A 13,347-nucleotide genomic window follows, 5' to 3' on the forward strand; every position below is an offset into this window, starting at 1 on the left:
TTTTAAAGTGAGTGTTAGGGATTTATTTTATTTAACCATGAGAAGTTGCTGAAGGGCAGGTTGTAGCACTTTTCACACTCCTTTTGACAGATTATAGGGCAAGGAGTTCCTGGCTGGGTGTTTTGGTTTTTGTTCTTTGCGGGTAGGGTGGGGGCAGGGTCAACATCTGTTTTATAACAGATTGGGGCCTGTCATCCAGGATTTGAATAACGAAAGGTCCCAGCAGATTTAAACAGACTCGGGGACTAGTGTCCTAGATATTTTTTTAAAGAAAGCTTATGTGAGAAATGGAAAATCTGTTTTTGACCCAACTCCCTCTAAACTACCTTCCTATTCGCATATCAGTTCAGATGCCTTTTAAACATTGTAATTATACCCGCTTCCATCACTTCTTCTGGGAGCTCATTCCATATACACATCATCCTCTGAACAAAAACAATTACCCCTTAGATCCTTTCTAAATCTGTTCCCTCTCACCTTAAACCTATGCCCTCTAGTTTTTGACTCCTGCCGTAGGTAGAAGACCTTGGCTATTCACCCTATCCTTGCCCTCCATGACTTTAAGAACCTCAGTAAGGTCACCCCTGTATTTATATGCACCAAACCTGTTATCCGCAGCACTTCTATTTCACTAGGAACATGCCAAAAGGTACGTAGACCACGAGGATGTTATAACCATTTCCCTCAAATTAGTTTCAATATTCATTACAAATCCTCAAGTTTGTCCCTGGTCAATTAATTAATTGTTGATATTTTTGACATGAAAATTTCAATTAGTGGCCAGAATTTTGAAGAATAAAAGGTGATCTCATTGAAACGTACACCATATTTAAAGCAATAGTGTGGATGCCTGTATGATGTTTCCTTGGTTGAGGTGTCTGGAACAGAGGTCACAATTAAAAATTGCAGTGGATTTCATTTGGGCCAAGATGAGGAGAAATTTCTTTCCCTAGATGGTGGTGAATCTTTAGAATTCTCTATCTCAGAGGGCTGTGGAAGCATAGTGTTTTGAGTATGTTTAAATCAGATATTTTGCAATTACCACTTTATCAATAGTGCAATGCTCTTTCAAATGAGATAGCTATACTGTCACCTCACTATGCACCAGTGTAGTCTGCACAAGAGTATAGATCGATATTCAGTGTTGACAGTACAGTGAGAGACGCTCCCTACTTGTGTTTGTAAACAAGTGAGTTACAAAGCTTGCTTTTGTTTTGTCCTAGTTACCTGGTGGGTGATGAGTTGTGCGTTGTGATGGAATATCTGGCTGGCGGTTCACTCACTGATGTTGTTACAGAAACTTGTATGGATGAAGCACAGATTGCTGCAGTATGCAGGGAGGTAAGTGCGTAACTGAAAGCCCCTTCCAATTTGACCGTAAATTCCTTCATGGGGGCAGGGTGTGTTGCCAATTTCTACTAATGCATCATTTGTGCTCTCACCAATAGCTATTGATGACTGTGATGGTATAGTTATTTAATCTTCATCTGTGTATATTTTCCCTGTGGTGGGTAAGGAAATTACAAATGTTGGCAGGTTCAGGGGAACAATTATATCAGAACTTTAGTGCAGCATCTCTCCTTGGTTGCTCATTTTGAAATCCATAGTTTGATTTCTTTACAGCATGTTCACTTCTCGCTACTAATTTTTCTTGTTTTTAATAATCCTTGAAATTGACATTTGCCATGGGGCACTATATTTGCAGTACATCTTGAGCAGCATTTCTCATTTGTTTTGCATGGCCTACATCCAACCTACTACTGCCTATTTGTTCAATCTTCAGTTCCTTCATCCCTCTCTGAGATTCCTTGTTGACTGACTGTCATCAGTAGAGTCTGAGGCTTCTTTCCACCCAAATTTGCACCAGTGAGAGTTTTTTTTTCTTTGCCTCGTGCCCTGCTTTAGATTTAATGGAAAAGCAAAGCACGTTTACTAGATTGAAAATACCTAAAGAAATTCTTATTGCCTGCATTTTGAATATGGTCATACTAAGATTCAATTTTGAAAAAACCTTGAGAGATTCTCAAAGGAAGGCAAGAACCACTTCTGTTTATAAAACATCTTGGGGAAAATACCACAGAACTGTTCACGTTTTTTAATATTCACTTGTGGGATGTGGGCATTGATGGTTGCGCCAGCATTCATTACCTTTTCCTAGTTGCCCTTGGGAAGATGGTAGTGAGCTGCTGCCTTGATACGCCATAGTCCTTGTGTTGTGGTCTGACCCACCATGTTGTTAGGGAGGAAATTTCAGGATTTTGACCCAGCCCCAGTGAGGGAACGGTTTCTAAATCGGGATAATGAGTGGCTTGGAGGAGAACTTACAATTGAAGGTGTTCTCCTGTGTCTGCTGCCCTTGTCCTCCTTGATGGAATTGGTCAAGGGTGTGGAAGACGGTAAGGAGCTCTTGTGCGTCTCTGTAGATTAGTACATACTACTACTGAGCCTTGGTGGAGGGAATGGGCGCAAGTGGATGTGGTGTCGATCAAGGAGGCTGCTTTGCCCTGCATAGTGTCAAGCTTGTGTTGTTGGAACTGTACCCATGCAGGCAAGTGGGTAGTACTCCATCACAAGCCTGACTTGTGCCTTGTAGATGGTGGACAGGCTTTGGGAAGTCTGGAAGTGTTACTCACTGCAGTATTCCTAGACTCTGCTGTTGTGACCACTGTATATTTCTGTGGGAAGTTTTGAGCTTCTGGCCACTGGTAACCATCGCCACCAACCCTCCTCCCCACCCTGTGCGATGGTAGTGGAAGATTCAATGATGGTGAAGCCATTGACATTTACTATTGAAACAGAACAAAGCAGGCTTTTAAATGTAGAAAATGGGAAAGTCAGGGACCGTTCAGGGTTTTCTGCCACTGATGGTGGAAATGAGAGATGATATATTTGGACTGATAACAAAGTGAAGGGTACAAGCAGAGTGGAAGAAGATTGTGGAGCTATGACATGTCCATGCAATAATGGATGATTTTAGATGTAATACTATTACTGAAAACCAGGGAAATCGCTCCTTAAGGCTGCCACCACCCTCAAGGGTAAAGGGTGGGTGAAGACTCCACAGTCTGAGGGCGATGGGGCTGCGCTCTTATTAGAGAGAAACGGCAGGTGGTGGTTTAACCTGAAGGTCATCACTTCAGGCAAGGGGAGAGTTTGAAAAGGAGAGCCCTTTATCAGCCACTGTGAGAATTGAACCTGCACTTCTGGTATCACTGTGCATTGCAAACCAGGCATCCAGCTAACTAACCCCCGGGCCTCCGCTGTACACAGTGTTGCTCCCATACAGCTCTGAAGTCTCTTGAAGCAAATGGCTGTAAAAAAAAAATTCCCTGATGGCCCAGTTGTTAGTGACTGATGCCTGATCTCAACTGAAATGGCACCAAAACTGCTATGCTTGTCTTCAGCCTCCCTACATTTGTTATGATAAATTTCAGTCAGGTTTCCACTCTCCCCCTGACTGCGATCAACTGACCCCTACTGGAAAGCACACAGCAAATAGGGACAATTTCAAACTTTGTCATGATGTCTCCCACTGAGCTTTGCAGTTGGTCAAAATACTTACCCACATTCTTGTAGAGTGATTTCCCCAGATAAGGAACCAGAAAGCAACTGATGCCTTTTGAACTGTGCTCTGTCAGGAGTTTGTCATCAAGTGGACAGTGGCGGAATGAAGATTAATTTGGTAACAAAAGACTGCGGGTTTGTCTGATATCACATCTTGTTCTGGAGTACAGCACTGGTTTTGCACAGACATTTTTACTGCTGCTAATGTATCAGTATTCCCCATAGCCTGCTCTTTCAAATGCATAATGTAATGGCACTATGTTTGCAAGTTAGAAAATCTCATGCTTAGTCCTTTTCTTTTCAGAGCTTTATAAGCAAACTAACCTTTACTCGGTATAATGCAGTTCTCAATCTTCATTATTCCTCTCGGCAGTGCTTACAAGCGTTGGAATTCCTGCATGCAAACCAGGTCATTCATCGAGACATCAAGAGCGATAATGTGCTACTGGGCATGGATGGATCTGTAAAACTCAGTGAGTGAGAGTTTCAACTTCATCCTTGTGCTGAAATTTGCTTATTCCAGTGATTAGACTGAGGCAGAATTCATAGACTGCACTGTTAAGAGCTGACGGAAACTGTTACGACATTTAAAAAAAAATTAGTGATGTTTAGCTAATTCTCCAGTATAGATGTATGACACATGAAGCAGTGATGCCAACTTTGGAGCTCTGAATGAAAATCAAGACGAGCAAATGCAGTCGAAAGAATAAAGGCAGAGACATATTAACAGTTCAAGCAAATGGGCAAAAAACTGTGGCAGGCAGATTTCAATGTAGACAAATTTGAGGGTATCAATTTTGAATCTTTAAAATGAATCATGAAGGGTACTTTCTAAATGGTGAAAAATTGTAAAGATCCATAGAGACTTGGGATGGGGTGGGGGCTTGTTGTTCAAGCACATGGATAATTTAAAATGTCCCTTGCGGAAGATAACTCACAGTCAATTAACATCTTGGCTTTTCTTTCTCAAGGACCAAAATAAAGGTAGACAAGCTGTGCTTTCACTGTACAAAGTTCTTGTTGGGCCGCATGCAGAGGCACTGTGAACACTCGAGGCACCATGCCTTAGGATGGATACATGACATGGATACTTAGGATGGGTTAAACTGACGGTTGATTGTTCAAGAGTGTGGGCCAAAGCCCTGTGGAGTTGGGTCACCAATCTGCCTTGATCTCATTGGCTGAAGGGGCTCAAAGACTACCATCTGTTTCAATGATAGATTCTCCAGCATCTGCAGTTCTTGCTGAGATAACATGGCGTGAAGCTGGATGAACACAGCAGGCCAAGCAGCATCAGAGGAGCAGGAAGGCTGACGTTTCGGGCCTGGACCCTTCAGAAATTTCTGAAGAAGGGTCTAGGCCCGAAACGTCAGCCTTCCTGCTCCTCTGATGCTGCTTGGCCTGCTGTGTTCATCTAGCTCTACACCTTGTTATCATCTGTTCTGTAACACTGCATTTCCCATGGACAATCCACCTAACCTGGGCATCTTTGGATAGTGGGAGGAAACTGGAACACCTAGAGGAAACCCATGCAGACATGGGTAGAATGTGCAAATTCCACATGGACAGTTGCCTGAGGGTGGAATTCAACCTGGGTCGCTGGTGCTGAGAGGCCCCAATTGTAGGCCAGATTGTTTAAGAGTCTAAATTAGGTGGGTTTTAATGTTAATCAACAACAGACCATGGTTGTCATTAGTTTTATTTTAATTTGAGATCTTATTGAATTCACATTTCCATCCCGTGTTGATACCCATTTCAAACCTTAATCCCCAGAACATTAACGTCTCTGGATTATGAGGCCAGTGACAATAGTCCCAGCTGACAGTTTCTTGCATGTTTAAGGCTTTATTTATTGGCCTGCGCTGTCCCTGTATTCACCCTTTACATTTAAAACTAGTCTATTTTAAATCCCATTTACAGAGGGACCAATGGGAATACCGTCCACTTCATGTGAAAATGACCAACTCCAAGTTGAACCTTCAATTTAATATCTGTCACATTTGTGGTAGGTTTCATTGTTGAAGCTTTCCAAACACTCTTTGTTAAAGCCATATTTGTTTTATCTCCATATAGCTGACTTTGGGTTCTGTGCCCAGATCACACCAGAGCAGAGCAAACGCAGCACCATGGTGGGCACACCTTACTGGATGGCACCTGAAGTGGTTACCAGGAAAGCCTATGGCCCCAAGGTTGATATCTGGTCATTGGGGATCATGGCCATTGAGATGGTGGAAGGCGAGCCCCCTTACCTAAATGAGAATCCACTGAGGGTGAGTCTGCAACCTCTCCACTTTCTTTGCATGTGTAGTGTCTGAAGTGAATGGTCCCTGGCTGAAGGTATTTGAATGAAAACATAGTTGACAATCCCGTATTCCATGGCCTAAAGCTCCTATTAAAAGTATTCAAGTTTCTTTAATGTGCTAGCTTGGCCCATATTCCAAAAAAGTGTCATCGATTTAGGCCACTCAGCTCCTGACCTCATTACAGCCTTGGTTCAAACTTGGACAAAAGAGCTGTATTCCAGAAGTGAGGTGAGAGTGACACCGCTTGACATTAATGCTGCATCCGACATAGTATGGCATCAAGGCATCCCAGCAAAACTGGAATCAATGAGTATCAGCAGGTAGATTCTCTGGTTGGATCATAACTGGCATATAGGAAAATGGTTGTGGCTGTTGGAGGTGTAAACAAGATTATTTTGTGCACAGAGATAACAAGGTGTAGAGCTGGATGAACACAGCAGGCCAAGCAACATCAGGGAGCAGGGAAGCTGACATTTCGGATCGAAACCTTTCTTCAGAAATGGAGGGGAAGGGGGGAGACAGATAGAAGACGGATGAAGGAGAAGATAGGTAGAGAGGAGACCGACAGGTCCAAGGGATGGAGTTGGGGCCAGTAAAGGTGAGTGTAGGTGGGGAGTTCGGGAGGGGATAGGTCATTCCAAGGAGGACTGCCAGGTCAAGGAGGCAGGATGAGTTTAGTGGGTAGGAGATGGCGGTGGGGATTGAGGTGGGAGGAATGGTTAGGGAGGCAGGGATGAGTTGTGCTGGTTTTAGGATGTGGTGGGAGAAGGGGAGATTTTGAAGCTTGTGAAGTCCACATTGATACCATTGGGCTGCAGGGTTCCCAAGCAGAATATGAGTTGCTGTTCCTGCAGCTTTTGGGTGGCATCATTGTGGCACTGCAGGAGTCCCAAGATGGGCATATCGTGTGAGGAATGGGAGGGGAAATTGAAATGGTTTGTGACTGGGAGGTGCAGTTCTTTGTTGCGAACCGAGCGTAGGTGTTCCACAAAGTGGTCCCCAAGCGTCCGCTTGGTTTCCCTGATGTCGAGGCCACAATGGGAACAGCAGATACAGTATACTACATTGGCAGATGTGCATGCAAACGTGTGTTTGATGTGGAAGGTCTTCTTAGGACCTGGGATGGGGGTGAGGGAGGAGGTGTGGGGGCAGGTGTAGCACTTGCTTTGGTTGCAGGGAAAAGTGCCGGGGGTGGTGGGGCTAGAGGGGAGTGTGGAGTGGTCAAGGGAGTCATGGAGCGAGTGGTCTCTCCGGAAGGCACATAAGGGTGGGGAGGGAAAAATGTCTTTGGGGTCAGATTGCTCATGGTGGAAATGTCGGAGGATGATGTGTTGGATTCGGAAGTTGGTGGTGTGGTACATTAGGATGAGGGGGATTCTGTTTTGGTTGTTGCGGGTAAGGAGTGTGAGGGATGAGTTGTGGGAAATGCAAGAGACATGGTCGAGGGCATTTTTTTGACCACTGTGGAGGGGGATGTTGTGATCCTTGACAAATGAGGACATCTGGGATGTCTGGGAGTGGAATGCCTTATCTTGAGGTCAGATGTAGCACAGGCAAAGGAATTGGGAATTGGGGATGGCCTTTTTGCGGGAAGGTGGGTGAGAGGACATGTATTCTAGGTAGCCGTGGGAGTCGGTAGGCTTGAAATGGACATCAATTTCCAGGTGGATGCCAGAGATCCAGCAAGGAGAGAGAGGTATTTAGAGATGGTCCAGGTGAACTTAAGTTTGGGGTGGAAAGCGTTTGTGAAGTGGATGAACTGTTCACTATCCGCGTGGGAGAAGACCGCACGGAGAGGTAGTGGAGACAGCAAGTGTCAGAAAAACTACTGAAGAATTAGAAAGATATTAGTGTGTTTGTTTTTAGGCCTAGCTAAAGGAATGTAGGATCTTTTATAACTGCGCGTACTTTGCTCTTCCTGAGAACTCCTATGTTCCCTTGAAATGTGAACCAAGGTCTCTCAAATTTAGTTGGCATTTTCTTCAAATTGGGCTTCTGGGGGCCAAGACACTCTTTATAGAACCTGAGCAGTCAAGACACAGCCCCATTTCATTTCCGTTCAAATCTGCTTCATTGCTTATGGCTAGTTCCAGGGAGGGGTGTAATCAGTATCTCAGCTTGCCAATGTGGTGTTGGGATCCTCCGTTCATATAACCCGTTCTCAACTAGGTTGAAATTTGAGGTCTGTGAGAAGTTGTCATGAAAGAGGAGTTGAGACCTGCAGAAGATCAGTCATGATCTTGTTGAATAGCGGGGCTACTTTTTTGAGGGATGAAATAGCCAGCCCGTGCTCCAATTTCTTGTGTTCTTATGAGATGGAAAGTAAGATTAGACAAAAAACTGTGCGCCTATGACAGGTGTTGGGTAGCAAATGCAGTTGGAAACCAAGTGGAATACAGAAGTTTGGGGGGAAGTGAAAGACAATTTTAGAGAAAGCAAAGAGGAAGTATTAGAAAAGCCTAGGAGTGAACATAAAAGAGGAATCCCAAAGTCATTTGTCATCAGAAAAATCGTTAAGTGGTAAAAGGAGTCAGAGCAATTTTAGGGTCCAAAAAGGGGATTTATGCACTTAGGCATGGGGCTTGCTTGGCTGAGGTATTAAATGAAAACTTTGTGTCTGTCTTAACCAAGGGGGTAGCTGTACCCAAGCCATGGTGACTCAGCAAGAAGCAGCATCGCTAGAAAGGTTCAAATTGGAAAAGAAGCAGTATTGGATAGACTGTTCATCCTTGAGGTCGGCAAAGTACTGGGACCAGATGAGATGCATCCAAGGGTATTAAAGGAAATGAGTGTGGAAGTTACGGGACAACTGGCCTAATCTTTCTCTTCTCCTTGACTACTGTAGAATTGCAAGTATCCTAAAATTGTTCCAGAAAAGCTGTAAGGATAAATATCAAAACCAGGATAAGGAATAGGATATTTGGCTCTTCAAAGTCTGCTCTGCCATTCGATGTTGGTATCTCAACATCATATTCCTACTTTCTGCTCATTCCCCTTGATACCTTTTAATACCTTTTTAAAAATCAATCTTCCTTTTGAATACATTTAGCAGCTCCCTCTTCGTAGCATTCTGTGGTAGCAGGTTTCACAGGCTGATAGCCTCTGAGGGAAGAAAAGTTTCCTCATCTGTTTTAAATAGCCTACTGTGTATCCTGAGGTTATGATCCATGGTTCTAAATTCTCCATCCAGGGAAGACCTCTTTCCTACATCTAGTCTGTCCAGCCCTGTTAGAATCGTGCATGTTTCAATCTGATTCCCCGTCACTCTACCAAACTCCTGTGAATACAGACTTGGTGAAGTCATTCTCTCCTAATAGGACTGCCCTGGTATCAGCCTTGTAAACATCTGCACTCCATCTGCAATGTTTGCCCACACACTCGACTAGGTTGTAACGAAACCTCTTTGCAATGCGGATGCAACAGGATAAGCCCAGCAAATACTAGACCAGTCAGTTTAAATTCAGCGGTGGGGAGGTTTCTAGAGGCAATTATTTGCGCTGGAGTTGGAAGACACCTAGGAGAAGATGGGCTGATTTAGGAGCAGCCATCATAGAGTTCTAAAGGAGAAATTATGATTGATTAATTTGCTGCAGTTTGTTTATTAAAGAGTAACAGGCTCAATGAGACTGACATTGATGTGATGTGTAGTTGGACTTCCAGAAGATGTTTTTATAGAATACTATTCCTCTCAATTATGCAGAAAATTATAAGTCATGGAATAAGATGGACAGTAGAAAGGTGGATGTGAAACTGGCTGAGAGATGGGGAACTGAGAGGGGTGGCTAATGAATATTCTTCAGGCTGGAGAAAGGTTTGTAGTGGAGTTCCCCAAGTTTGTAGATGATGTGAAACTTGGAAGCTTTGTAAACTGAGAGGATGGCAGAGAAGAACTCCAAAAGGAAACTGGCAAGTTGGTGGCGTTGGTAGATAGTTGGCGACTCAGTTCAAGTGTGAAATTCTGCATTTTGGCAGGAAAAACATTGACATAAAGGTCACAATTCTAAAGGGTGTACAGGAGCTCAAGGACCTGGGTGTGAAAGTACTTTGGATTGTAGGTATATCAGAGTCCTGGTAACAATGAGGAATAGACATGGCATTTTTATTATAAGCATGGATCACTTAAACTCTTTGCTTCTTCATTTATCTGCCATCATTGTAGGCCTTGTATCTGATTGCCACTAATGGCACTCCAGAGCTGCAGAACCCGGAGAAGCTATCCTCAATCTTCCGTGACTTTCTTAACCGCTGTTTGGAGATGGATGTGGAAAAGCGAGGGTCTGGGAAGGAGTTGTTGCAGGTAACGATTGTCTCTTGTAATTCCAGAATGTATTTGGTTTCTTTGTTCAAGGATTACGTGAGAATTTGCCACAATTGCAGCAGGTAGTGTCATAATGCGAATGTAGCTAGACCAATAATTCAGAATTCCAGGCTCATGTTCTGCAGCTGTGGGTTCAAATTCAACCATAGTGGTACCGAATTAGAATTCAGTAAACTCTGAAAATAAAAAGCCAGCTTGATGGTCACCATATCGAATATTGTTTTTAAAAAAAAATCCACCGAGTTCACTAATGCCCTTTAGGGAAGGAAGTTTGTTGGCCTTACCTGGTCTGGAATATTTGATTCCAGACCCCTGGCAATATGGTTCCCTGAAATGGTCCAGCAAGCCACTCAATTGTGTCAAACCCTATTGCGACAAAGTCTGAACTCAGTGGATCTCCACATTCCCCCGAGGCACCAGGAATGATGACTACATGCGCAACCCTGTTAACCCAGTCGAGTCTTCTTTACCAACATTGGGAACCTTGTACCAAAATTGGAATCACTTCCCCAGCAACTAATCGAGCAACAGCCTGATGCAGTGATACTAATGGAATCAGACCTTACAGGCAATGCTGCAGAGTTGGTGGTTGTGGTATAGAATAAAGGAGGAGTTGCCCTGAGAGTCTTCAGCAATGACTTTGGAGACCAGAAAGACTTTTTGTATCAGGTCAAATATAAATAAGAAAACCTGCAAAAATTGTCACCTGCCTACCTAACCTCAACCACTCCACCCAGCTGATGAATTAATACACTTCTGTGTTGAACACCACTTGGAGGAAGCACTGTGGTTTGGGTGCAAACTGTGTTCTGGGTGGGGTTTTCAATGCCCATTGCTAAGAGTGGCCCAGTAGCAGCACCATTGACTGAGCTGGCTGAGGCCTAAAGAGCACAACTACTAAACTGTGTCTGCAACAGTTGGTGAGGGAGCTAACGAGGGGGTGAAAACTACTTGACCTTGTCCTCCCCAGTCTACCCGTCACAGATGCATCTATCCATGACAGTGTCACTGGGAGTACCCACTGTCATGGTGGAGATGAAGTCTGGTCGTCATGTTCCGACTACCCTCCATCCATATTGTGGTATTACCACCATGATACAATGGGACAACCTTCAAATAGAACTAGCAAGTCAAAACAGGGCACCATGAGAGATCACCATACCGCTGGGCAAGCTGTTCCAGCAGAGCTACAATATGGCATCAACCTGGCAATTTGGAAAATTGCCCAGGTATTTCTATACACACAAAGCAAGACAAATCCAACTCTGCCAGTTACCACCCTATCCGTCTCAGGTCAACTCTGGAAATAGGAGCAGCCTATTTGGGGGGCAGAGGGGGGGAGAGAGAATGGGAATCACCTTGATGCTATTTTCCCTATGCTAGCTATGGACATCTTCAGTGTCTAGAAATGCATTGATGCCCATTGTGTGAAACCTGGAACCGTGTTTTTTTTAAGCTTGTATCCTCCAGATGAGAAGACCTAACCCAGAGGAAAATGACTCTTGGAGAGATGTTCCTTCTGTGATGAAGGTTCATAAAATGTGAGAAGATAAGAATTGGGAGCAGGAGTCACGCCACTCAGCCCATCTAGCCAGCTCTGCCATTTCATATAATCATGGCTGATCTCCTGTCAGCCTCGACTCTGCTTTCCATCCACTCTCCATAACCCTTTTTAAGACATTACTAATTACAACTGTCTGTCCCCCTCCTTAGACACTGGGACAGTCAGTCAGTTTAAAACACTGAGGTAGTGAATTCCACAGAGTGACAACTGAGAGAAGTAATTTCTTGTCTGCTCAGATTTAAGATGAGGGCTAACAGTTTTAAAACAATGACTTCTTGTTCTAGATTGTCTCTTATGAGGCAACATCTGTTCTACATCTATTCTGTCATCCCCTTTAGCATCTTGTGTACCTCCAATTGGATCTCCTTTTCATATTTCTAAACTCCATAGGGTATAGGCCTTAACTGCTTAACCCCTCCTCATAAAACAAGCCTCCCATTTCTGGAATGAATCCCCTGAACTGCCTGTAGATTCTCTCGCTCTCTCGCGCTCTCTCTTTCTCTCGCGCTCTCGCGCTCTCTCTCTCTCTCGCGCTCTCTCTCTCTCTCGCGCTCTCGCGCTCTCTCTTTCTCTCGCGCTCTCGCGCTCTCTCTCTCTCTCGCGCTCTCGCGCTCTCTCTTTCTCTCGCGCTCGCTCTCTCTTTCTCTCGCGCTCTCTCTCTCTTTCTCTCGCGCTCTCTCTCTCTTTCTCTCGCGCTCTCTCTCTCTCTCGCGCTCTCTCTCTCTCTCTCTCGCGCTCTCTCTCTCTCTCGCGCGCTCTCTCTCTCTCTCGCGCTCTCTCTCTCTCTCTCTCTCGCGTCCCACCACCACCAACCAAGTGCTTCACCAAGTAAGGGAACCAAAATTGTGCGCAATACTCCGGGTGCACGCACTCACTAACATCTTGTATAATTGTGTTATTGTTCGAGAGTATTAGATTCTAAAAGTGCAAGAACACTAGAATTTTAAGTTGGATTTTAATTCTGTCATGTGTTGAGAGGGCAAGGATATAGTTTGTTTCATTTTAGATTTGCTCTAAGCAAAGTACAAGCATTAGATTTACCTGTGCATTTAAATGATGTATTTTAACTCTCAATGAATGAATAATTCATTGCTTTAGGAATAGAGATTAGAGAAGAAGTGTCTCACCAGCCAACAACCCAATGACAGTGGGAGACAAAGGTCCAGAAAGTCAGAATCTGGGCCTGTGGGTGCTGGACATTCTGAGGATCAAGTGCTAAGCTACTAAAAACAATTAGCCAGAAAATGTTTGGAAGATTAGTGTACCAAAAACCCTTATACTTGCTCTGAAGTTACTTAAAAGTCTTTTTTCTAAAAAAAAAGGCTCCAGAAACGAATTGTAGTAGTGCCAACTGAAAAAGGGACTTTGGTGTGGATACAGGGTCTCCATGAGATTTAACTATCTGTGAGGTTATTGTTGAGGGTGAAAAGGTTGATTCTTTCTGCTATTTATAATGAGACCATTTCAAAATAGTTCTAGTGAAAGCTTTTTGCCCTTCATGTCTATGTTCAGCGAGTGACCTCCTCCACAGCAAACAAACACAAATAAAACTTCTATGGTTCTTTCAAACCAGGCCTCACTCTGAGTTCCAGTGTTCC

The 13,347-nt window shown here is 44.0% G+C and overlaps 1 protein-coding gene across 2 annotated transcripts in view; it reads left to right on the plus strand.

The window, feature by feature from the left end:
* LOC125457670 (serine/threonine-protein kinase PAK 2-like) overlaps window positions 1–13,347 on the plus strand; it is an 80,382-nt gene that overhangs the window by 64,846 nt on the left and 2,189 nt on the right. For both annotated transcript variants that reach the window (XM_048542217.2, XM_048542219.2), the window contains exons 11-14: window positions 1,224–1,341; window positions 3,938–4,037; window positions 5,638–5,834; window positions 10,027–10,164. In XM_048542217.2, the coding sequence (XP_048398174.1) occupies window positions 1,224–1,341; window positions 3,938–4,037; window positions 5,638–5,834; window positions 10,027–10,164 (553 nt within the window). The remainder of the gene's footprint in view (window positions 1–1,223; window positions 1,342–3,937; window positions 4,038–5,637; window positions 5,835–10,026; window positions 10,165–13,347) is intronic.

Source organism: Stegostoma tigrinum, chromosome 14 (genome assembly GCF_030684315.1).
Source record: "Stegostoma tigrinum isolate sSteTig4 chromosome 14, sSteTig4.hap1, whole genome shotgun sequence".
Classification (NCBI taxonomy): domain Eukaryota; kingdom Metazoa; phylum Chordata; class Chondrichthyes; order Orectolobiformes; family Stegostomatidae; genus Stegostoma; species Stegostoma tigrinum.